The 23,783-nt window shown below is 38.2% G+C and overlaps 1 protein-coding gene across 5 annotated transcripts in view; it reads right to left on the bottom strand.

Annotated features, from left to right (window-relative positions):
- Nucleotides 1-23,783, bottom strand: part of SAMD12 (sterile alpha motif domain containing 12) — a 604,883-nt gene that overhangs the window by 203,205 nt on the left and 377,895 nt on the right. For 4 of the 5 annotated variants that reach the window (XM_069081255.1, XM_069081256.1, XM_069081254.1 and 1 more), the window contains one exon: nt 2,732-2,872. In XM_069081255.1, coding sequence (XP_068937356.1) covers nt 2,732-2,872 — 141 coding nt within the window. Of the gene's footprint in view, nt 1-1,481; nt 1,520-2,731; nt 2,873-23,783 lie in introns of those variants that run through there. The other variant, XM_069081258.1, reaches the window with a different exon arrangement.

Here is a 23,783-nt window from a genome sequence, read left to right as displayed (position 1 = left end):
CTGACACAATTTAAAATTTGTAAAAAAAAAAAAGGTAATTTACTTAAAGAAGGTTCAGCATTTTTAAAAAGCTCCTCGATATGATATATGCTTATATGTTGATATGTAAAAGGTTGATAGAGAAGCTGTATAGGGTAGTGAAAAGAGAAGTCTGGTCCTTTCTCTGACATGTATGGGCTGTGTGACCCTGGGAAAATAACTTAACATCTCAGTGTTCAAGGTAATTCTCGAGATGGCCACACAACAGTTGCTGATGTATTGGCAGAATCTTCTTTAGTTGGAAATCATTATACTAATGAAATCAATCTTAGTCCCCCTCTTCCCCCACTTAAAAGGAGACAGCATAGTCGTGGTGGTATATATATTATAGTGGTGACTGCATACAATATACTTAAATTCAAGGTAACTTGATGTATTCTAAAGGGATAAGCGTGTGACCCTGGGCAAGTCTGTTCACTTCTGAATCCCAGTTTCCAAATCTGTAAAATGGGGATAAGAGTACTTAAATCACAGTTTTGTTGTTAGACTTAAATAAAATAGTTTGTATAATCATTTTGCAAACCTTGAAGTGATACATGAGTGTAAGCTATTATTCATTTAATCACTCAATCATCCCACAAATATTCATTAAGTTACTGCTATTTGCCATAACTCTGTGCTAAGTGCCAGGGATACAAAGAAAGTTAAAAATACGTCCATGTATTTTAATGGGGGAGAAAGCATGTAAGAAATTGTTTGCAAAATACGGGTCTCACTAATTATTATTATTATTATTGTTACATGAATGAATGACAAAGTATTTAGTTAGCACTTACTATGTACTGTATACTATGCTAGGTATTGCTATTGTTATCGTTGTTGTCACTGTTATTATTAAAAGGATGTAGCTTTTCCAAATCAAAGATATTCACAAACAAAATAAAGAGGTTGAACTTCGGCATCACCATTTCAGAATGAAAATGACATGGAGTTTAAAGGTTCCAGCAATGGTGTGGGGAAAATGTATCTATGGCAAGCAATACTATAAACAGTTTCATAAAGGAAACATCACAGGTATACGGAAAGTATCTGGACAAAAATGGATTCCTGAGGGGTGTTTAATGAACACGGCTAATCTCATTGTCTTATCCAATACATACCCTCAACCCTGCACCAAATTGTTTACACAGTGTCTCATCTACAGCTGGTGCTTAATAAAATAGAACTGAACAGAATAGAGTTGAAATTAATTTCTTTTATAGAAGGAAAACAAAAATTCTTTGGATACTCCAACATTGCACAACAAGCCTTTATAAAGTGCCTGTTATCTGCAAATCCAAGAAGAGCCTAGGCAAACTTTCTATTGGTCATTCGTAAATCACACAGTGTATGTAATACCACCTATAAGTCCACTGGTAATAAGTCATTGGGAACAAAATGCTTACACAGTACAGATCAAATGAGTGAAACAATTCTCAGATTACCTGATGTATAAACACATCCCTATAGAACAGTTATCATCCAGGCAGCCGGCTTTCTTCTAGGGAGATAGATTATTATTGAGTTAATCTCAGTGTACCATGAGACTTGGCTGACCTAGTTTTCTCTAATACCATTACGCACATAGCTTAGCCAGTCACAATATTTTGCAGATTGAAAAACGTATCCAGTGCTCTCCAAACACATTTTATTATTATCTCTTCATTTGAAATGACACAAAATAGCCATTAAAATAAAACAAAAAGTCAAAGCAATCTGTGGTTGATGCACTTGGGTGAGGCTACCAGTCTGCATCCTGCATGGAAGAAAATATATCTTTCTTTTTTTAATGCTGAAATGTAATATAGGGTATTGTCTACACTTCAGCTTTAGCTTGAACCGACCCTACAGTGAAAAGGGCCTTAAATGTACTAGAACTATTGAAGCAATTAAGGATTCCTCTTGAGTACGACATGAAATTGACATACAGGTCTTTCTTGATATCTATTTTTTAAAAGACTTTCCATTTCAGAGACTTAACAGGTTTTTTTCCACTGTTTTCAAAGACTTCTAAAATGCCTTCTTCTTACTTGTCTTCTTTTCTAACAATAAGTAAAACATTCCATGTCCACTTTGTCTGCCATGGCGGAGAGGGGGTTGGCCTTGGAGTCAGGAAGATGTGTTCAAGTTTCACCTCTGACCCACACTACCTGTGTGACTATAGTGAAGTCACTTACTGTCTTTGTGCCCCAGGCATAGTCTTGAAGACAATGGGAGCTCTTACAACAAAAGTTCCCAACACCAAAGAAATAAACCAAAAATAGTACATAAATGATAGAATGATATCCATCTCCAAGGAGCTTTTCAGATTAACTGGTTAGACTAAGATGCTTCCATAGTTTGTTTAGCAATCAGTGGTTGCTTTCTTTAAATTATATTTATGGATTTTTAAAAACACCATAACAATCTCCTTATACTTTCCGCCTACAGATAATACATATTTCCTTATAGCAAAGTAAAATCCTTAAGGAGACTGACAGAAACAGTAACCACATCTGTATATGACATTCTGCAACCATATTCTTCCACCTCCCTACCTTTCTATGGAGAGATTTTTACCTACTTTTATAAAAAGATGTTTTTCGAGATCACAATGAAGATTTTTGTGAAGGATCTTTTGGTAGGGAACAAAAGAATCTCTCATTTTTGGATATTTGGAAGTATACTCCCTTCCCTCTCTCTTCAGTCCATCCAGTAGGAAATAGTGAGGTACCTTGTGTGAGTAACTGAAGGTTCCTGACTTCTTCTCGAACCTTCAGCTGAAGCACCTGCTGCAAGATGTGCTGTCGGAGGTTCTCCTGGGCGATCCCCATTCGTTCCAGTTTTTTGTCAGTGAGTCTCAGCAGTGCCCGTCCTGGAGTGTTAGGAAGAAGAAAATAAACAATACTTACTGAAGGATCTTCACAAACATCTATTTATTACTTTTGAGTAACCAAGTCAGTGCCTGGAGACCTGGATTTTGGGTCTTGCTAGAAAAGAAATTTTTATGCTATAAAGGAAATATAAAATAAAGCTATCTGTGTTACTCAGAGAAAGAGAAGAATAGAAAGCCTGGATAATAGAAGGCTATGTATATATTTTTTTAAAATGAATTTTTGAGAACTTTTTGCTTATTTGTCACCAAAATTTCTCTAAGCATTCCTCTCCTTCCTTCCCAGAGAGCTATCCCATATAACAAAGAAAAGAGAGAAATAAATAAGCAAAACCAATAAATATATATAAAAGCATGAATATATATTCAATATTCCATACTCTTAGACTGTCTACCTCTGCAAGAGAGTAGGATGCTAGTCTTGTCATACCTATTCTTTAGTGACATGCTTATTATTTGTAATTTTGCAATATTAACTAATAATCCATTTACATTGTTGTATTTATTGGGCATATTGTTTTCTTGGCTCTGTTTATTTCACTCTGCATCAGTTCATGTAAATCTTTCCATGCTTCTCTTTCTTCATCATATTTTCTGTTTCTTTTTTTATATATACATATGTATATATTTGAATATTTGATTTTAAAACTTTCAATTCCAGATTAATTCCCTTCCTTCCTTGTCACCCACCCTTACTGGGAAGATAAGCAGTTCAGTATAGGTTGTACATGTGTGGCTAATGCAAAACAATAACATAGTAGATATATTGTAAAAGACTGACTATATTTCCCTCCCTCCTATCCCACCTCCCACTTGTTCTATTCTCTACTTTGATCCCATCCCTTTTCAAAAGTGGGTGCTTCCAACTTCCCTCCTCCCAAGCCTGCCCTCCCTTCCATCATCCCCTCTCTCATCCCTTCCCCCCCCATTCTCATGGAGGGTGAGATACCCTATTTATGTATTTCACCCACTCCTCAAGCCAAATTCAATGGGAATAAGATTGACCCATTCCCTTTTGCCTTCCTATTCTTCCCCTCCATTGTAACCATTTTCCCTTGCCTCTTCTGTATGAGATAGTTTACCCCGTATGTCTCTCCCCATCTCCTCTCATTATATTCCTCTCACCTCTTAATTTCACCTTTTAAGTATCATCCCTTCCTGTTAAATTGGTCCTGTGCCTTCTATCTATGTATACCTGTATACACACATTCACATATGTATTCATATGCCCATATACCCTCATATATAGACATATATACATATATATATATATATATATATATTTCTAATCCCTTCAACTACTGAGAAAAGTTTCATAAGTTAAAATTATTGTTTTTCCATGTAGGAATGTTAATAGTTCAACTTTGATAAGTTCCTTATGATTTCTTTTCCCTGTTTACCTTCTCATGCTTCTCTTGCTTCTTGTATCTGAATGTCAAATTTTCTGTTCAACTCTGGTTTTTTCAGCAAGAATGCTTGAAAGTCCTCTATTGCACTGAATGACCATATTTTCCCCTGAAACATGATACTCAGTTTTGCTGGGTAGGTGACTCTTGGTTTTAATCCCAGCTCCTTTGACCTCAGGAATATCATATTCTAAGCCCTTCAATCCCTCAGTGTAGAAGCTGCCAGATCTTGGGTTATCCAGATTGTGTTTCCACAATATTCAAATTGTTTCTTCCTGGCTGCTTGTAATATTCTCTCCTTAGTCTGGGAATTCCGGAACCTGGCTATAATATTCCTAGGAGTTTTCTTTTTGGGATCTTTTTCAGGAGGTGATCGGTGGATTCTTTCAACCTCTAATTTGCCCTCTGGTACTAAAACATCAGGGCAGTTTTCTTTGAGAACTTCCTGGAGGATGCTTTCTAGGTTCTTACTTTGGTCATGGCTTTCAGGTAGTCCAAAAATTTTTAAATGATCTCTCCTGGATCTATTTTCCAGGTCAGTGGTTTTTCCCATGAGATATTTCACATTGCCTTCTATTCTTTCATGTGTTTGGATCTGTTTAACAGCATCTTGATTTCTCATAAAGTCATTAGCTTCCATTTGCTCCAATCTAATTCTCAAGCAATGATTCTCCTCATTGAGCTTTTGAGATTCTTTTTTCCATCTGGCAAATTTGGCTTTTTAAGGCATTGTTCTCCTCATTGCCTTTTTGAGCTTCCTTTGACATTTGCGTCAGTCTGTTTTTTAAGGTATTATTTTCCTCAGTCAGGCTGTTGACTCTCATTTCATAATTTTCTTGCATTGTTCTCATTTCTCTTTCCAATTTTTCCTCCACTTCTCTTATCTGCTTCTTAAGGTCCTCTATGGCCTGTAACCAGCTTGTATTTTCCTTTGAAGCTTTTGGTGCAGGAGTTCTGACTTCACTGTTTTCCTCCTGTTCCATGCTTTGCTCCTTTTTGTCCCCAAAATAGGAGTGTAATGTTGGAATCTTCTGTTTGTTTCCTTTGCCTGCTCATTTTGCCACTCAATTACTTGACTTTTGGGCTTTTTGCCACAGTAGGACTCTGCCACCAGACAGGGAGTTTTCGTACCAAACACTGGGGTTTTCTCAGCTCCCGGAGGTATTAGTTGGGTGCCCTCTCTGAGGTCTCCACACCCTCTGACAAGCTGGACACACCCCCCCAGGACCTCCACCCTAGACTACAATCCAGATCCAAGCAGGTTAAAGCAACAGCGATTACCCCTCAGACTGGTGCTTGGTTCCCCTACACTCTGCAGGCCAGGAGCTGAAGCTGCCATGTGGCACTGGCTGGCTGTGCAGGTGTCTAAGCATCTTCTCGCCCTCGGGGTAAAAGCCACGCATTCCCACTTACTGGTCCCAAAGTTCAGACTGCACTGGCCTCTCACTTTGTCCTTTGCATCTATGTGTTGATAAATCCGGAAACTGCCCTGCTGCTTCTGATCTGGAGTCCCTCTGGCCGCGGCTAGTCAGGCTCGCCCTGGGGCTAAAGCCTTGGTGTGGGGCTGCGCTGGATTCCTGCTGGCCTGCCTGCCAGGCTGTCCTCAGCGGGAGGTTAGCTTCTCTGTGTCATTTTGTGGCTTCTGCAGCTCCAAAGTTTGTTTAGAGTCCCCTTTTTACATGTATTGGGGAAGGTGGAAGCGGGAGCCACGGGAAGGTTGTGCAGAAGCACTCTGCCATCTTGGCTCTGCCCCCATATTTTCTATTTCTTATCCCAGTGATATTCCATTACATGCATATACCACATTTTGTTTAGCAAATCCCCAATCTATGAGTATCTTCTTTGCCTTCAATTCTTTGCTATCACAAAATACATTGCTAGAAACATTTTGGTGTCTATGTAAACTATATCCTAATTAACCAGCTCCTTTGGGTATAAGCTTAATAACAGAATTTCTAGATTAATGGTCATGGACATTTTAGTCACTTTATTCACATAATTCTGAATTGCTTTTCAAAATGGTCAGACTAATTCACAGCATCACCAAATATGCACTAGTATGCCTATCTTCCAATATACACTATTCCCACTGTAAAGCTACAGAAAAGTAACAAAACAAAACATCTTATTGATAATGCCTTTTATCAGTCAAACCTCCAGTTTATTACAAAGAAATAGAATCAAATCAAAAATAAGATACAATAGTTTGTACAATATTCTATCCTACTAGCCCCACACTTCTCTGTCCTGAGGGGAAAAATGTAGTTTATTATTTTGTCAGAGTATGACTTATTTTTTAATATTTTCATTTATAGTACTGAAGTAATTTTATATATTGTTCTTTAGGTTCTGCTTATTTGATTCTTTACCAATTAATCTTCCCAGGTTGTTGATAATTTTTCATTATACACTAATATTTTATCACATTCAAATGCTGTAGTTTGGCCATTCACCAATTGATGGGCACCTACTTTGTTTCCAGTTTTTTGAAAACATAAACAATACTGCTGACTTCTCAGTTATATAAGCAACAAAATGGTGGACTAAACATTATCTCTGATCTCCACAAGCTCTCAGACTTCTCCAAAATAGAAATTACCGTGTTTCCCTGATAATAAGACCTATCCTGAAAATAAGCCCTCCCCGTACTGTGTAAGATTCCTCTAAAATAAGCCCTCCCCCGAAAATAAGCCCTATTGAGATTGCTACTGTAGTGAAGGTGATCCCCTGCTACACGCTACATTACGGTACCCTCTATATGCACCGCCCCCCCGGGTGAAATGCACGCCGCGCTCGGAGTTGCATCCAATCAGAGCTGCAGCAGTGAGTGCATCATCCTGTTCTTCCCCAGTGATTTGCTTGCTGGTACATTTTTTTGTTCGCATTTAACTGTTTATTAAAATTGCTGTCAATGTTCATTAAAATAAGCTCTCCCCTGAAAATAAGCCCTCTGGTGTTTTTCTGTCCAAAAAAAATAATAGGACAGTGTCTTATTATCGGGGAAACACGGTATGCACCAAAGATAAAGCAGCTTCATCTGTTTCAATGGTCTGGGAGCCCCCAAATCCAAAACTCACTTCTGGACCCTGTTCCCCTTCCCTCTTTCTAGTGCAAGAGAGACCCTAGTCCCAGGCTGCAGAAATTTGCTCAGACCTCGATAGTCTGGTTGGCCAAATTACTTCAGGGCCAAAAGCCTGACAAGAACTGTATCCCAGGGAAAAGTAGGCTCTGCTGGTGCTGGGCCAGAGAGCTGAGGAAAAAACGAAGTGGGATAGATCATCAGGAAAAGATACAGTACATGTGTGGAGCTATGTAGCACTCTACCATGACTGAGGGGAAAAAAGTATAGCACCTAGCTGGGGCCAGTTCTGAACACCAAAAAGTCATCTGGGACAGAAATGTAGGCTGGTGAATCATTCCCATTATGGGAGGAGGCAGAGATACTTTGAGATTTGCCCAAAAAAACATAATCAGAGGGGATAAAATCAGTGATAAAAGGGGGAGAGGAAACTGAAAATATCAAAAATTTAAGAAAGAAGAAAACTGAAAAATCCTGAACATAAACACATAAATCAGTAAAACAGAAAAACAGTAATAACAGAAAGAAACATAGACTTCAGATCTAGCAATTGAGTTCAGGCATCTATGAAGAAATACTGCCAAAATAAAGGAGAGGAGGGAATGATCTAATATGAGACAGAGAATCCCGTGGAATTTGAGGAGAACATGCAACCACAACACACTATTCTTGGGCAGTTTAAAAGAAAATGAGAATTTTGAGTGCACAACTTATGTCCTGCAGAACAAAATTAATGAGCAGATAAAGCTGCAATGGCAAGCTCATGAAGGAAACAAAAGAGAGAACAATAGATTGGGAATGTAAATATACAGAAACTAAAGGGCAATCTAGTATAAGAGAAGCAAAAAACAATAAGAACATTGAAAGAAAATATCCTCACTATGCAAGCAAAACATACTGAAATGGAAGACAAGATGTACAGACAGGAAGGATCATCAGTCTCCCAGAAAAACATGATGGACGAAAAATCTTAATACCATAATGAAGGGGGGAAAAAATTTCCCCAAATTGCTAAACATAAAAAAAAGAAATTCCTGGGGTAAACTATCTCATACAGAAGAGGCAAGGGAAAATGGTTACAATGGAGGGGAAGAATAGGAAGGCAAAAGGGAATGGGTCAACCTTATTCCCATTGAATCTGGCTTGAGGAGGGAGTGAAATACACACTAAATAGGGTATCTCACCCTTCAGGAGAATATGGGGTGAAGGGGATGAGAGGGGGAATGATGGAAGAGAGGGCAGGCTGGGGGGGAGGGAAGTTGGTAGCACCCACTTTTGAAAAGGGATGGGATCAGGGTAGAGAGTGGAGCAGGTGGGAGGTGGGATGGGAGGGAGGGAAGTATAGTCAGTCTTTTACAATATATCTACTATGTTGTTGTTTTGCATTAGCCACACATGTACAAGCTATACTGAACTGCTTGCCTTCCCAGTGGGAGTGGGTGACGGGGAAGGAAGGGAATGAATCTAGAATTGAAAGTTTTAAAATCAAATATTTAAATATATATGTACATATATATGTATATATATTATTATTAATACCATCTTACATGTAATTAGGAAATAAGATATACAGGCACTGAGGCATAGAGATCCACTGGAAAAGTCGAAAGGGGTATGGGAGAAAATATGGGAGAGAGCAGATTGGAGGAGGGGATATCCTGTGGGACTGCTATTTTTGGGCGGTGGGTGGGGGAAAAGCGGGGAGAAAATTTGTAACTCAGAATCTGGCGGAAACGATTGATGTAAATCAGAAGTTAATAAAGCATTTTTTTTAAGTAAAAAAAATAAAAAAAAAGAAATTCCAATTGAAAGAATTCACAGACCATCTCCAGAATAAAACTCAAGGTTGCAAACTCCAAGAAACACAGTGGTTAAATTTAACAATTAAATTCAGAAACAATAAGTTCTGAAAGTCATCAGGAGAAAGACACTTCCAAATACAAAGGAAAGGACACTTTAAAAATGCAAGACTATTCCATACCCATCAAAAAAAGGGAGAGGGGAAATGAAATGTGCTCTGAAGAGCAATGGTACTCAGGGTGATCTCTCCTGCAAATCTGAGTTCAACCATATAGGAGAAAAGATGGACATTCAATAATAATGAAGATTTTGAAACATTTTTTAGAAAGGAAACCAGAATGGTGAGATTGTTTGCCTCTTAAATACCCCAAACAACAGAAATGCAAGAGGTGTGAAAAAATGCAGATAGAAACAGCAAGAGTGACAACAGAAAGACTATTAAGAGACTTCTTTCTAAATGTACCCAAGGATCCTGGGGTGAAGGTGGAAATCTGGTGAAGGTAAGTAACGGTGAAGAGGCAGATAGTATTACGGGAAAGTACTAAGGGACAGAACTTGGCAGCACCCTGCTTACAGATGAATGCTCCTTTTGTGGAACTGTATTAGAACATGGGAAAGTACAAAAAAGGGGAGGAAGGGAATAAAGAGAAGTGAGTGATGTATTAGGGTCAAATCAAGGGCTAGCAATGAGGGGAAAGTCACCTCTGCACTCTTAGAAAGAGAAGGTCCTATAATGGAGAGGGTGAGGAAGAAAGGGAAAAGTGTGAAAAGGAGAGGGAAAGGAAGGAAGACTTATTTTGGATGTACAAGGGAGTTGCACTGATGAATGTTCCTAGGAGTAAAGAGAGATAGGTGAAGGGAAATGAGACCATAAACTGGATTAAGTCTAGGGTTTTAGTACTTGAAAAATATACTTGTCCTGAGGTGGGGAGAGTTGGAATCTCTGGGTTAATCGGCACCTAGAGGAATGGAAGGGCACAAACACAAGAGAGATTTCTAGACAAATGTAGAAAAAAAAAGTCAACAAGAGAGGATATAGATCAGTGGTGGGCTGCCTAATTAGGGATGTGGTGGGCAAGGGCCCTACCATGGGGCAGTCCTAACTGGCACAGTGGATAGAGTGCTTGGCCTGGAGTAAGGAAGAAACAAGTTCAAATCTTGCTTTGCACACTCTGGACAAGTCACTTATCCTCTGTTGCCTTATCTGTAAATTGGGAATGAAAATAGTGCTTACCTTCCAGGGATGTTGCAAGGCTCAAATGAATAATAAGTGTAAATGATGTGGGCAACAAATATATAGAATGGAAAAATCTATAGGAAAGAATGCAAACTGAAGTAAGCTGAGCCAAGAAAACAATATACATAGTAACTACAATAACTAAAAAACAATGACGCACCAAAAAATAAAAGGTAACACAATTATAAATATCAAGTAGTGCTCAAATGAAGAGATATGAGAAGACATTCCCAACATACCCCGGAGGTCTACAGGTGTTACACATTACACATGTTTTCAGACTTTTTCAATTAGCTGTGCTGACTGCCCCCACTCCACTCCCTCTTTTTCCTCTCCAAAAACATTATTTGTTGAGGTGGCTAGGTGGCCCAGTGAATAGAGCACCCACCTTGCAGTCAGGAGGACCTGAGTTCAAATCCAGACTCAGACACTTAACACAAAAACTAGCTGTGTGGCCTTGGGTAAGTTACTTAACCCCAATTGCCCTCCAAAAAGGAAAAAAAAAAAGGTTTTCATATAGGATAGCTCTCTGGGAAAGGGAAAGATACACGGGATACTTAGGTGATTTAAGAAACAGAAAATATCAATGAAAATTTACATTTTAATATGCTGCTACAAATATCTGGCTCTGTGATATGAAGAAGTTTGTCTTTGACTTCTTTGGTGTGTATGCTATGTCAAAGGATAGATAGTTTAGTTATCATTATTGTACAATTACAAATTCATATCTGGAGTGGTTTCATGGCTCTACCAACAGTACATCAACATGTCTGTGAAAGCCATGGATCTTAAAGACAATATTAATTTAGGCAACATTATAATCCTCCTTCATTTCAACCTTTGACAATAACCTTTTTTGTAAAGTCACTCATGTGAACTCCATATTCCTTCTTAGGCTCTAGCAGATATAGTATTGCGCAATGAACCAATCAAAGGGCAGTGGACCAAAGGGATAAAATGGTGCTGTCCATAGTGCTGGATTTATTTAGCACCAGGAGATATGACTTTGAATCCTAATTCAGACACTTACTGATTGTGGGTCCCTAGGTAAATAATTATGGGCAGCAAGGTGGCACAGTAAATAGAGCGTCAGGCCTGGAGTCAGGAAGGCTGATTGATCCTCCTGAGTTCAAATCTAGTTTCAGATATGTACTAGTTGTGTGACCTGGGCAAGTCACTTAACTCTGCCTCAGTTGCTTCATCTGTAAAAATGATCTGGAGAAGGAAGTGGCAAATCACTCCAGTATCTTTGCGAAGAACACCCCAAACAAGGTCATGAAGAGAATGACATGACTGATCAACAACAAGCAAGTCATTTGACCTAGCTAAATTCCACTTTCTTTGTATCCAAAACAGCCTCTATCTTACTGGGCTACTGTGAGGATCAAATGAGACAACATATATAAAATGCTGTGCAAACTTTGAAGTCCTACAGAAATGCTAGTTATCAGTATTAGAGTTGATTGCTACTACTATGGTGACCAGTACAACCACTGATAATGACCATCAGGATCCGTGTACTCCTCAAAGGAGAGGATTGGGGTCTGAATAAAAACAGGAAATAGATGTACTGTATGTTCTAAATTTTTCAATGCTGTTTGAAAAACCATTCTCACCACTGGATGATCTCAGTTCCCTTGGCCATTTTAATTTTACAAAGCATTCCTTCTCCTTTCTTTTCTGAGCTGTTAGCATGCATTATTTCAAAGCTTGGACATTCCACTCCCACAGGTAACTGTTGTGATTCAGGACAGACCCATGCCCTCTATTACAGAGAGAGGCCGGTTTGTTCACTGGGCTTGAACATAATGTTAATGAGATCAAGGTCACAGGTTTGATCCCTGTGTGGGCTAATTAACTTTATTACATTCCAGGGCCCTAAACTGTACCCCAAACTCAGTCATCTCACAAACACATTTTCCTTCATGCAAGTATGATCAGGTGACTGATTACTGTGGCAATATCAATCAGCACAGGCTGGTCAACAGTATCGAGATACACATCAATAGGCAGGGTAGATCAGGAATATTTTTGTATATGGGAAGACTCATCTTCATGAATTCAAATCCAGCCTCAGACACTTACTAGATGTGTTACCCTGGGCAAGCCACTTAAACCTGTTTGCCTTGGTTTCCTCATTTATAAAATGAGTCGGAGAAGGAATTGCAAACCACTCTAGTACTTTTGCCAAGAAAACCCAAATGGGGTCATGAAGAGTCAGATATGAACTGAAAAATTACTGAACAACAAATGTACTTGTATATTTGCGTACATTTAACAGATCCTCATGGAACTATTTCTGGCATCAATGTACATGCCACATATGTCATATAGCTACTCAAAATTCTTTGTTCGGGTTTCATGAATGTAAAAATCCTTATTCTTGGGGCAGCCAGGTAGCACAGTGAGTAAGAGCACCGGCTCCAGTGTCGGGATGACCTGGGGATCAAATCTGGGCTCAGATACTTAGCCCCACACCCAGAAATAACTGGCCGTATAACCTTGAGCAAGTTACTTAACCCCAATTGCTTTTTTTAAAAAAAATCCTTACTCTTCCCATTTTATAATTGGAAAAATGGAAGTGCAATGTAATTAAGGATTTTTAATAGAGTATGTATTCTTGACTCTTCAAAGTTTCTTCACCTAGAAGTTCCCTAGCCCAATGAATAACAATTACAGCAACTGACATTTACATAGTTCTTTAAAGTTTCTATATAGAAATACACATATTTCTATATAGATATGTTTCTATATAGAAGGATATATAAAATTTCTCATTTGTATATCACAACAACCCCCTGGAGGGCACTAAAATGATCATAAATGTGGCTAGGTGGTTCCCCACATGTAGCATGGGGTGTGGTGCTGTCCTAAGTGTGGCCTGCAGGGAGGCAGAATTGATACCTCTAGCATCTCCTCCCTTGACACTTTTCCCAGGGAGACAAGGGGGTGGTCACTATACTCTCCTCAGAGGGGTGGGTATGGGGCTAAACCATATCTGTCTGTTCCCTTAAAGATTACTGGTCTAGGGGATGCAATTTTTAGATTCAAGCTAAACTCCTGATTGCTATTTCTTAATGGAGAAAGGAAGATCTCTCTTTTTCCATTTATAACTTTTTTTTAACTTTTTTAAACTTTATTTAAAAAAATTAACATTCATTTGAAAAATATAAAATTTCAAATTCTCTCCCTCCCACTCATTTAAAAAGCAAGCAATATAATTTCAATTATACATGTGAAGTCATGCAAAATATATTTCCATATTAGGCATGTTGCAAAAAAAAAGCAAGAACAATAAACTAAGTGGAAAAAAAAGTGTGCTTTAATCTGTGGTTAGAGTTCAACAGTTCTCTTTCTGGATGTAGTCAGAATTTTTTTTTATCATGAGTCCTTTAGAATTGTCTTGGATTGTTGTATTGATTAGAGTAGCTAAGACTTTCATAGTTGATCATCCTAGCAATATTGCTGTTAACTGTGTACTATGTTCTCTTGATTCTGCTCACTTCACTTTGTATTAGTTAATATGAATCTTCCCAGGTTTTTCTGAAATCTTCCTGTCCATCATTTCTTATTGCACAATATTTTTCCATCACAATCATACACCAAAACTTGTTCTATCCTTCTTCAACTGATGGACATACCCTCAATTTCCAATTCTTTACCACTACAAAAAGAGCTGCTATATTTTTGTATGTACGAGCTCTTTTTTTAAGAATCTCTTTGGGCTACACACCTATTTAAAAGCCTTTGGGCATAGTTCCAAACAGGGCTCCAGAATGGTTGAACCAGTTCACAACTCTACCAATAGTACATTAATGTACCCATTTTCCCACATCCCTTCTAGCATTTGTCATTTTTGAAAAAAGAATGTCAAGCTTTATATCTCGACTCCCTTCCCACTAAATGATAGTTCTACAATAAACACACATAGCAAGCAGTAAAGAAACCCATTTATCCATGTCAACAGCAAAACAGAAATCTGAGAAAGTATACCTAGGAGAATATATACCAGATAATATAGACTGAAGGAACTCTCCCAATGGGAGCAAAGATAACTCAGTGTGATTGACTCAGAAAGTCCCAGATCTTCCCCAAAGGGGAAATTCTTCAAAGAATCTAGTGTTGCAAACTGGGGGTAGGGACATGATGAAGATTGCCAGCTCCTCTCATATTGACTTCTGCCCAGTCATTTTCTTCCCTCAGCAACTTTAAGTGGGCTCGGCATCATCCATCTCTTTAAAGCCAGAAGCCAGAAGATCCCAAAGAGACCGAAGAGACTGATCTCCTTTCTCTATCCATCTCACCAACTCTGCCCAGTCCCTCATGCAGGCACAGGGCATTAATATCTACCAATGAGGAGACAATCCCATACCAATCAGCTTTGGGACTGGGGTTACATAATATTTTTATAGATGAAAAAACTGACTGGGGAGAGTTAGAGCAATTGCTTGTGACTACACAGTCAGCACGTTTCAAAGATGGGAAATTAACCCAAGGCTTCCTCATTTCAAGTCAAACCTAGCATCCACTACACCAAGTGTCAAACACTTAGGCTTATGCATCCTGCAACACCCCCATTGTAACTGAAACAAGATTAAAATGTATTTGGTGAACACTTAACAAAATAAAAAAAAAGTATGAGACAATACAGACAGTGCTGATATATGATTTTCTGAATATATGGCTCACAGGGTACCCCATTTCTATTTGAGTTTGACAGTACTGTTGTACATTACATGCCCCATCTAATGCTTAAACTCTGGCTATCGAATGGCATCTCCATTTTTCCTCTTTGTTTAGTTCCAGTAGTGATACAGCTAAAGTAGTTGCTGATCTGGATGGCTACACAAAGGTGGAGAAAATGAGGTCAGTTCAAGAAAGATAGAGATGGAGAAGAATCTGCTCAGTGGCAAGACAAATTTGTTGCTTTGAAAATAATTCCAGGAGACCAGGACTTGGCTGTGATTCTAAGCTTCAGCATTAAGCAGATTTGTGGAGTGTTCTCATTGGCGAATACATTAAAAAATGAAACAACCCAACAACCTTCTCTTACATGTGAACACAGAACCTGAATATTATTACAATATTGTCTTTGCGACTGGTTGGAAACTACCAGAGAATCATGGTGGTAAAAGTAAGGAAGATTCTGGCAAGACCCTGTATTTCTCTGGTGGGGACCACACAGATATACACAGTACTGCCAAGGCAAGGGGTGGGGTGGGAAGGGAGGGAGACGGAGACATAGGAAGGGTAGGAGAGGTAGAGGGAAAGGGAGAGTGAGAGAGGGAGAGGGAGAAGAAGAGGGAGAGGGAAACGAGAGATTTAATCTAGAAGTTTGGAGAAAAGAATACTTTGGGGAAATGCCATAGCTCTCTTCAGGTATTAGGAGTGTCACATAGAAGAGGGATCAGACTTTTTCTGATTGGTCCTAGAAAGTGGAACAAGAAGCAGTACTTGGAAGGTCCAGAAACACAGATTTAAGTTTGATATTAGGGGAAAACAATCCCACCAAGCAGAACTATCTAAATGTGGAATCAGTTGCCTTGGGAGGCAGGGGCTTCTTCCTCATTAGACGCTGGATGACCACTTTACAGAGATACTATAGAAAGAACTCTTTTTAAAGCCTAGGGTAAAGGAGACAACATTTGAGATCTCTTCCAACCCTCAGCTTCTGTGACCACAATCAAGGATATAAGGAGACAAGCATCCAATATCTCATTCAGACTAGTGCAGCAGAGGCCGTGGGGGCTAAAGCTGTGACCCTCCCTTTGAAACTGTCCCTGCAGCGAGTATCTTTTCCATTGACTCCTGTAATTTCATTGCATTTCATCAGCCTTTTACTACAGTCATCCTTACCCATCCCCATTTCCTGAGAAGCAAGGAGAGAAGAAACATTGATGCCAGGAAAAAGCCTTTCAGGGATAGGCAATAGGGCTTTGGAATTTTATTCTGGTTTCAAAAAAAATATTGACATATTTTCTTTTTACAATACCTTCCTTTCCAAATGTATTTCTCCCCTCCTTTACTACCCCAGAGAGCCATCCTCCAAGAACAAGTGGGGCTGGGGTAAGGTGAGACAACTAGATAGTGTAGTGAATAGAGCATTGAACCTGAAGTCTGGAAGACCTGAGTTCAAAATTGCCCCCAGTCACTTATTAGCTGTGTGACCCTGGGCATGTCAATTAATTTGTCTGCCTTAGTTTCTTCATCTGTAAAATGGAGATAATAGCACCTACCTCCCAAGGATTTTGTGAAGATAAAAATGAAATAATATTTGCAAAACACTTTGAAAACCTTAAACTGCTACATAAATGCTAAGTGTATTTATTATTATCAAAGAATAAAACAGAGTAAAAAGAAAAGCAGTTCAGTCAAACTCACTAACACATCCACTAAGTCTGACGATGTCATAAAAAGGAGTTGTAAAAATGCAACTCTGTCCTTTCTTTCTTTACAGGTGGGGAGACTATGGGTACAGAGTCTTACCTTGAGGCAGCTAGGTGTACCTGAAGTCAGGGAGCCTGAATTCAAATTCGGCCTATTAGTTGTATGACCCTGGGCAAGTCACTTAACCTCTTCCTGCCTCAGTTTCCTTGTCTGTAAAATGGAGATAATTATAGCACCTACCTCACAGGTTAATTGTAAGGATAAATTGAGAAAATATTTGTAAAGCTTTTGCAAATCATAATGTACTGTGTAAATGCTATCTATTATTTTTATGACATATTTAGTCATATATATTATCTATAACTATATCTATATGTATGTGTATACACACACATATATACGTGTGTGTATTGGAGGGGGGAAGGCAAGGCAATTGGGGTTAAATGACTTGCCCAATGTCACACAGCTAAGTGTTAAGTGTCTGAGGCTGGATTTGAACTAAGGTCCTCCTGACTCTTGGGCCGATGCTCTATTCACTGCATCACCTAGCTGCCCCAGTGTAATATATTTTTTAAAAAATGCAATAGTCTCCTAATCACTTTCCCCAGTCCCTTTTTTCTCCAATACATCCTTTTGACACAATTGTCAGAAATAATAAACATAAAGCAGGAAGGGTCTGACCAACCATTTCTTTCTCCTGAGTTCAGAAACCTTCTTTTACTGCCTTTTGCCTTGAGGATGAAATAAAAGCACCTCAGCCTGGTGCTTAAGGTCCTCCACAATCTTACTCCTGCTTATTTTTCCCAGCATTATTTCACCTTATTCCAATTCTGGTTAGCTCTTTCCCAAAATCTGTCATGCAATCTCCCGCTTCTTTGCACTGAACGCACCAGTTCCCATGTTGAGAATACATTCCTCACTCACCTCCAGCCTCTCAGACTTGTTCTCTTCCTTCCCAGCTCTGCTTAGGCACCCCTCCTTCATTAAGCCATTCCTCATTTTTCCTTTCTGCTAGTGGTCTGAGCTCATACCCTCCTCTAATTACCTTGTATTTACTTATCTCTACCATTCTTTCCAGTGGAAAAGGGACAAGTGAAACAAGGAATCAAGGAGGCTGGTAATCAGGTAAATTTTGCTTTGTAATTCCCCTCTAGCAGACTGTCAGCTCCTTGAGGGCCTGGTCAATTTTGTTGCTCAGTCTTGCTTAGTATCTTGTAAATACCGGTTGCAGGTATTTCAAACATCTTTGTTGAAATGAATTGAATAAAAGTAGCCAGAAATCAGAGATTTTTAGAAGGAAGAAATCATTCCCTCCAGGCTCTCCTGTTAATTGTATTCTGCAGAGGAGCTTAAGATTCATCTTGTTTAGGAACCACTAGCATGAAGTCTGGAAGCCTAAAGATACCAGCCAATCACTAAACACCAGACCTAGAAAGGACCTCAAGGTCGGCCAGTCATCACCACAGTTCCTGGCAAGGATGCCTGAGGAACATTCCAAAATGAATACATCTCTATTTTCTCTTACCTGCCAGCATTTCAATGGAGCCAACACTTGGGTACTCACTTGATCCCATTTAGAAATGATTATCCTTTAACTCGAGCACTTTTTTTCAGTGTAGAGAAGAAAGGGGGTTAATGCAAATTATCCTGTGGTTCCAGTCAGTTATTTACTGCCTTGATAGGAATAGATGCATTGATTCTTTAGCAATCTTGGGGAAAAGACTGTTAGATAAATTAAGATTATATGCTGAAAATACTCAGAAGCTGATGATGTTAATAGAAGGAAATAGTAATAATGTAAATTCCCATTAGAAATAAAAATTCAGAAGGAAATCATATTACAGTGCCTTTCCAATGGACTGAAAGTGTGGTTCTGAGCAATTTTTAGCCCTCTCGGGAAGGACTACATAGCTCTTAGTAAATTAAAGGTTAAATATAGTCTAAAAATCCATGTTCCTTGCTGTATGCACATTTTCCAAGATACTTTCTGGCTAAGAAACAACACAATTTTGTTTTTAAAAGGTTTTTTGTTTTTTTTTCTTTAAATCACTGGAAACATCCAATAATCTCTTCTCTTGAACCACTGAACAGATTGTTTTTAAACAAAATCTGACACTAACATAATGTAGACTATATCTCAAAGATTTATGATACCATAAACAACCTTCAAGGTCTTTTCTGCTTTTGATGGGTAGACCAAGCATTGAAATACCTTTGATTTTATTTGTCAGCAACTGGGTGCATTGTTGTTTTTCTATTCCTTGTTAATCTAATGTCGCTAGGTGGGCAACCCAGCAGGCATGAGGTATCTTGTTGTTTTATTAATTACAGAGAAACACATTACATGGCTATTGGCAAACCTCCTCTCCCCAGTTATCCTACTCATGAGCACAACAGCCAGATACAGATAGAGTTCATATGCTGACAAGATTAAATGTTGGACAAGGTGGTTACTGCACAAGATTTCAATTGAATCAATGACTCCTAAAATAGCCAATATATCAGAAAAATTCCAAAGTGAAATCAGTATTTTTTAAAAATGTTTTCCATGTGCTTCTCCACTCCAGGGAGTTCTGTATTCCCTAAAAATTTATGTCTTGTGACTCCATTAGTAGATTTGCTTTACAAATCAATTATATCTTTTTTATTTTCCAAAATGTAATCTCATCCATGAATACTTACTAGGCCATCCCAGCCCCAATATAAAAGGGTTCTGTCACTGTTCAATTTTTTTCTAGACTGCTCTTTCAGGGTCTATTTTCTCTCCTAATCACACTCTCCCTTGTCTTATAATTATGTGCATATGACCATAAGCTCCTTTGAAGGCAGAGACTTGTGGGTATTTACAAAAAAAACCAAACCTCTGTATCCTTGGGTCTATTAGTTTCTTGATCCTTTATATAGACATTTTGATTTATTTATTTGTGCCATTAATTAAAATAAAAAACCCCAATGGTTTTTCAAGAGAATTAAAGGACATAAGGTTTATAGCTGGACCAGAAGCTTCTAGGGAAACCCAAGCACTCTAGAAGGTGGACTAGGCTTTATTATGGCAGGTAGACATTGAGAAATGAAGTAATATTCCATGCTGAGAGCTTTGAGGTCAGCTTTGGACTCAGAAGGGTGTACAGTCACAATCACATTGTGAGTTCCTTGAGGGCAAGGATCTTTTTCTTCCTTCCTTTGCATCCCTAGCACTTAGCACATAGTAGGCACTTAATAAATGTTTACTAACTGGCAATGGGCATATGGAGAAAACTTTGGTCAACTGGAAATTTTTTTGTGCCATTGGTATGTAGAGCACCTGCTTGTGGGCATGGCATAAGATATAAGGAAAGGGAATATCTGATGCTTACTATTGATGAGATTACAGTTATCCCTTCCACATTGTCAGGGTTAGGGACGTGGTTTCTCCATGATATGGAAAATCTGCACAAAATGTTTAGGCCCACCCTTCATACCAGAGAAGAAGTTCAAATTATTATGGTAGTAAAAGATAAAATATGTCGATATATAATACATATTTTACGCATTTCTGAGTTTTTGAACTTTTTCTGTGTCATTGGCTGGCTTTTGCGTGTTGTCTGCAGTTCCTACAAAAATCTCTCCAAATTCTCATTTATTTTCTTATGCTTATATATCTATATCGAAACCATAATGGGGAATGTTTCAATGGGGAAGGGACAGCTGTATAATTTAATTGAAGAGCTAGATTGTGTAGATGTGAAAATAACTTAAAACATTTATATAATAACATGAGCATAAATTACTCTAATGAAACCTGAGTATACTGCTCAGTGATTCCTAGTTTTGACTTTGTGATCTGATAAAGCGACTCCATGATTCCTTCACATCTTTAAAAGTAGGACATTGGAGAGAATGTATTATTGGAAAAGGAGGTGAGTTGGTCAAGTGGGAAGGAAAATTAGTAGATGAATAACACAAAGACTACACTGGTACCTAAAACATATGAAAAAAAGGAGAGGAAAATATGTCATGCATTGGTTGTCATCTTCTATGGAAGATTTATGGAAAATCACAAACAAGGATCATAAAGGATGAGGTGTGGGCCCGATTCATGAATAGAGGGAATAACTACACTAGCAAAATCATATATTCATCCAACTATTATTACTGTAAGGCTATTCCAATTATCTCAAAGGCGCTTTGCATGTACTTGTATGCAAAAATTTAAAACAAAATGAATTCTAATTAACTTTAATTAACATAAATAAATAAACACCATATTGTATTTCCGGTGACTGGGGAGAAGTAGGTGTTAGTAAAGCAAACAAATATAAGGTGTTACAATTCCAAAACACTTTGGAATCATGATATTAGTAGTATGGCTTAACTGGAGCAATATAAATGTATTTTTTTTTTTGTGGAGGGTTATTAAAAGAAGGTACATAGAATGACTGAAAAAAAGGACAACTGGAAAGCATGCTTACATGGGTATATGTAACACATATATGCATGAATATAAGAAACACATGCATATGTAGACATATGCCTGTGAATGTATAAATATAGCCACACAGAGACACACATATACACACATACATAGACACAGCATGAACTACAAGAGCTACACTGTAGCAATTGGAGAAATAGCTGTCATTTCAATGATTTCAATGATATAGGAAATTCTCACATGAAAAAACTCCTAAAAATTCAGGTGGACATCTTCTCCCAAAGCATTAAAGAACTGTTTATAGCACTCAGTGGTTAAAAGATTTGCTCAAAATCACATGGCAAGTATGAATCAAGAGGAAGGACTTGAAAATAGGTCTTCTGTACTCCAAAGTTAGCTCTCTATCCACTATCCCATAGCTATCTCTCTTATAATAATATAAATTTTCATTGAAATGATAGTATAAATACATATTAGCCAGGATTGATTAGAAATAAAGTAGATGATGAATTAGGATTTAAAGAATTTTTAACAATTCAGATGGGTACCTTTTATTCACTGCTATTAATTGCTACTTAACTAAATATTGGGGATAAGCTATTATTAGATACATGAAAAAACACTCTAACTTACTAGTAATTAGAGAAAAATAAATTTACACAACTCTGAAGTAATACCTCATACCCATTAGGTTGGCTAAGATGACAAAATATGCTGGAGAGGCTATGGGAGAACAGGAAACACTAACGAACTATTGGTAGAGTTATGAACTAGTCTAACCATTCTGGAAAGCGATTTGGAACTATGGCCAAAAAGCTATTAAACTATGCATACTCTTTGACTCAACAATTCCCCTATTAGGTCTATACCCCAAAGAAATCAAAGAAAGAGGGAAAGGACCTGTAAGTATAAGACTATTTATTAGCAGTTCTTTTTGTAGTGGCAAAGAATAGGTAACTGAGGGCATGCCCATCTATTGGGAAAAGGATGAACAAGTTATGATATATAAATATGATGGAATAATATTATACTATTAGAATTTATGAAGAGGATGGTTTCAGAAAAGTTTGGGAAGGCTTACATGATGATGCAAAGTGAAGCAAGCAGAATGAGAAGAATAACATATGTGATAACAATATTGTAAAGACAACTTTGAAAGATTTAAGAAATGATCAATGCAATGACCAACCACAATTCCAAAGGAAACATGTTATCTACTCCTAGATAGAGAGATGATTCACTCAGAGTACAGATTGAAGCATATTTCCTTGTCTTTTCCTTCCTTCCTCCCTCCCTCACTTCCTTCTCTGTGTCTGTCTCTATGTCTCTCTTCCTCCTCCTCTGCCTTCTCTTTCTCCTTTTTTGGAACATAGCTAATGCGGAAATTTATTTTGCCCAACTATACTATACTGGTAATGGGTTTTGTTTTTCTTGACTACTTAATGAAGGAGGGAGCGGAGAGAGAGAGAATTTGCAACTGAAAAAATATAAAATTGAATTAACTCCCCTCCCTTCAAATCTGGTATTCTCTCAGACCTACATAAAAAACTTCCTCTCTTCTTATAGTCAAAAGTCTTCCAGGGTTAGCATCATAAGAAATGGCAGTATTTTTGGATCTGGTATGATTTTTCCTTTAAAGTATCCTCCAGATAAGGCTTCCATCTACTTGAAAATTTGTCAGAGCAAAATTTGATCTGCAGAGCTTTGGAGATAAGTTCTAAAGCTCAGTGGATGTTCTTTGTTTAACATCCATATTATACAGGTAGGACTATCTCCAGTCGCCCTGATTTATAACTTGCCACTGGACCCAGATGGCTTCAGAGGAGAAAGTGAGGCTGATGACTTTGTACAGTCCTCCCTCACTTAAATCCAATTCACTTGCATGTCACGACTTTCCTGATGTCATGGAATTCTTTGAAAAGGAAGGACAGACAACAACAGCAACAACAACATTGCAATTTGTCCTGTATATGGTTTGTTATACTTCAGTGGTTTGTATATTGCCTGCCCCCTGGACTGTGAGGTCTCTGAGAAAAGGGATTGTCTCCGGCTTTTCTTTTTCTTCCTAAGTGCCTGGCACTTTGTAGGCATTTTATAAATGTTTATTGACTAAATAACTGAGACACCATAGAATTCTTCATTTTCAGATGGCATGAATTTTAGCATCTTTACCATCCTGTCTTTCCTATGTAGATACTCTCCAGCTTATTAATATCTTTCTTATTGTACAACCCCTGTCTTAGCTGACTCCTCCATCCCACACTGATACTACTAGATGTAGCTGCTACTTCACCCAGGGTACTAACACTGGTTGAAGAACCTTCCCTCCTGTGTTTTCCAGTAACAACCAGCCAGTAGACTTCCTTTATTTTTTTTGTCATTCCCTCAAATTAACCTTATACTTGTACCCTCTGTCTAATGTATATTCCTTCTGCTGTACCATTAGTGGTGGGGACATAGCCAGTCATACTGATCTATATCTTGCCACTGGAACTAGATGGCTCCAGAGAAAGTAAAGCTGATGACTTTGTATAGCCCTCCCACACTTAAATTACTTGCAAGTCATGGCA

This window comes from Petaurus breviceps, unplaced genomic scaffold (genome assembly GCF_028583685.1).
Source record: "Petaurus breviceps papuanus isolate PSGF00001 unplaced genomic scaffold, PetGlider_PUasm1.0 98, whole genome shotgun sequence".
Taxonomy (NCBI): Eukaryota; Metazoa; Chordata; class Mammalia; order Diprotodontia; family Petauridae; genus Petaurus; species Petaurus breviceps.
The sequence above is the reverse complement of the archived record's forward strand: the minus strand, read 5'-3'. Positions and strand labels throughout refer to the sequence as shown.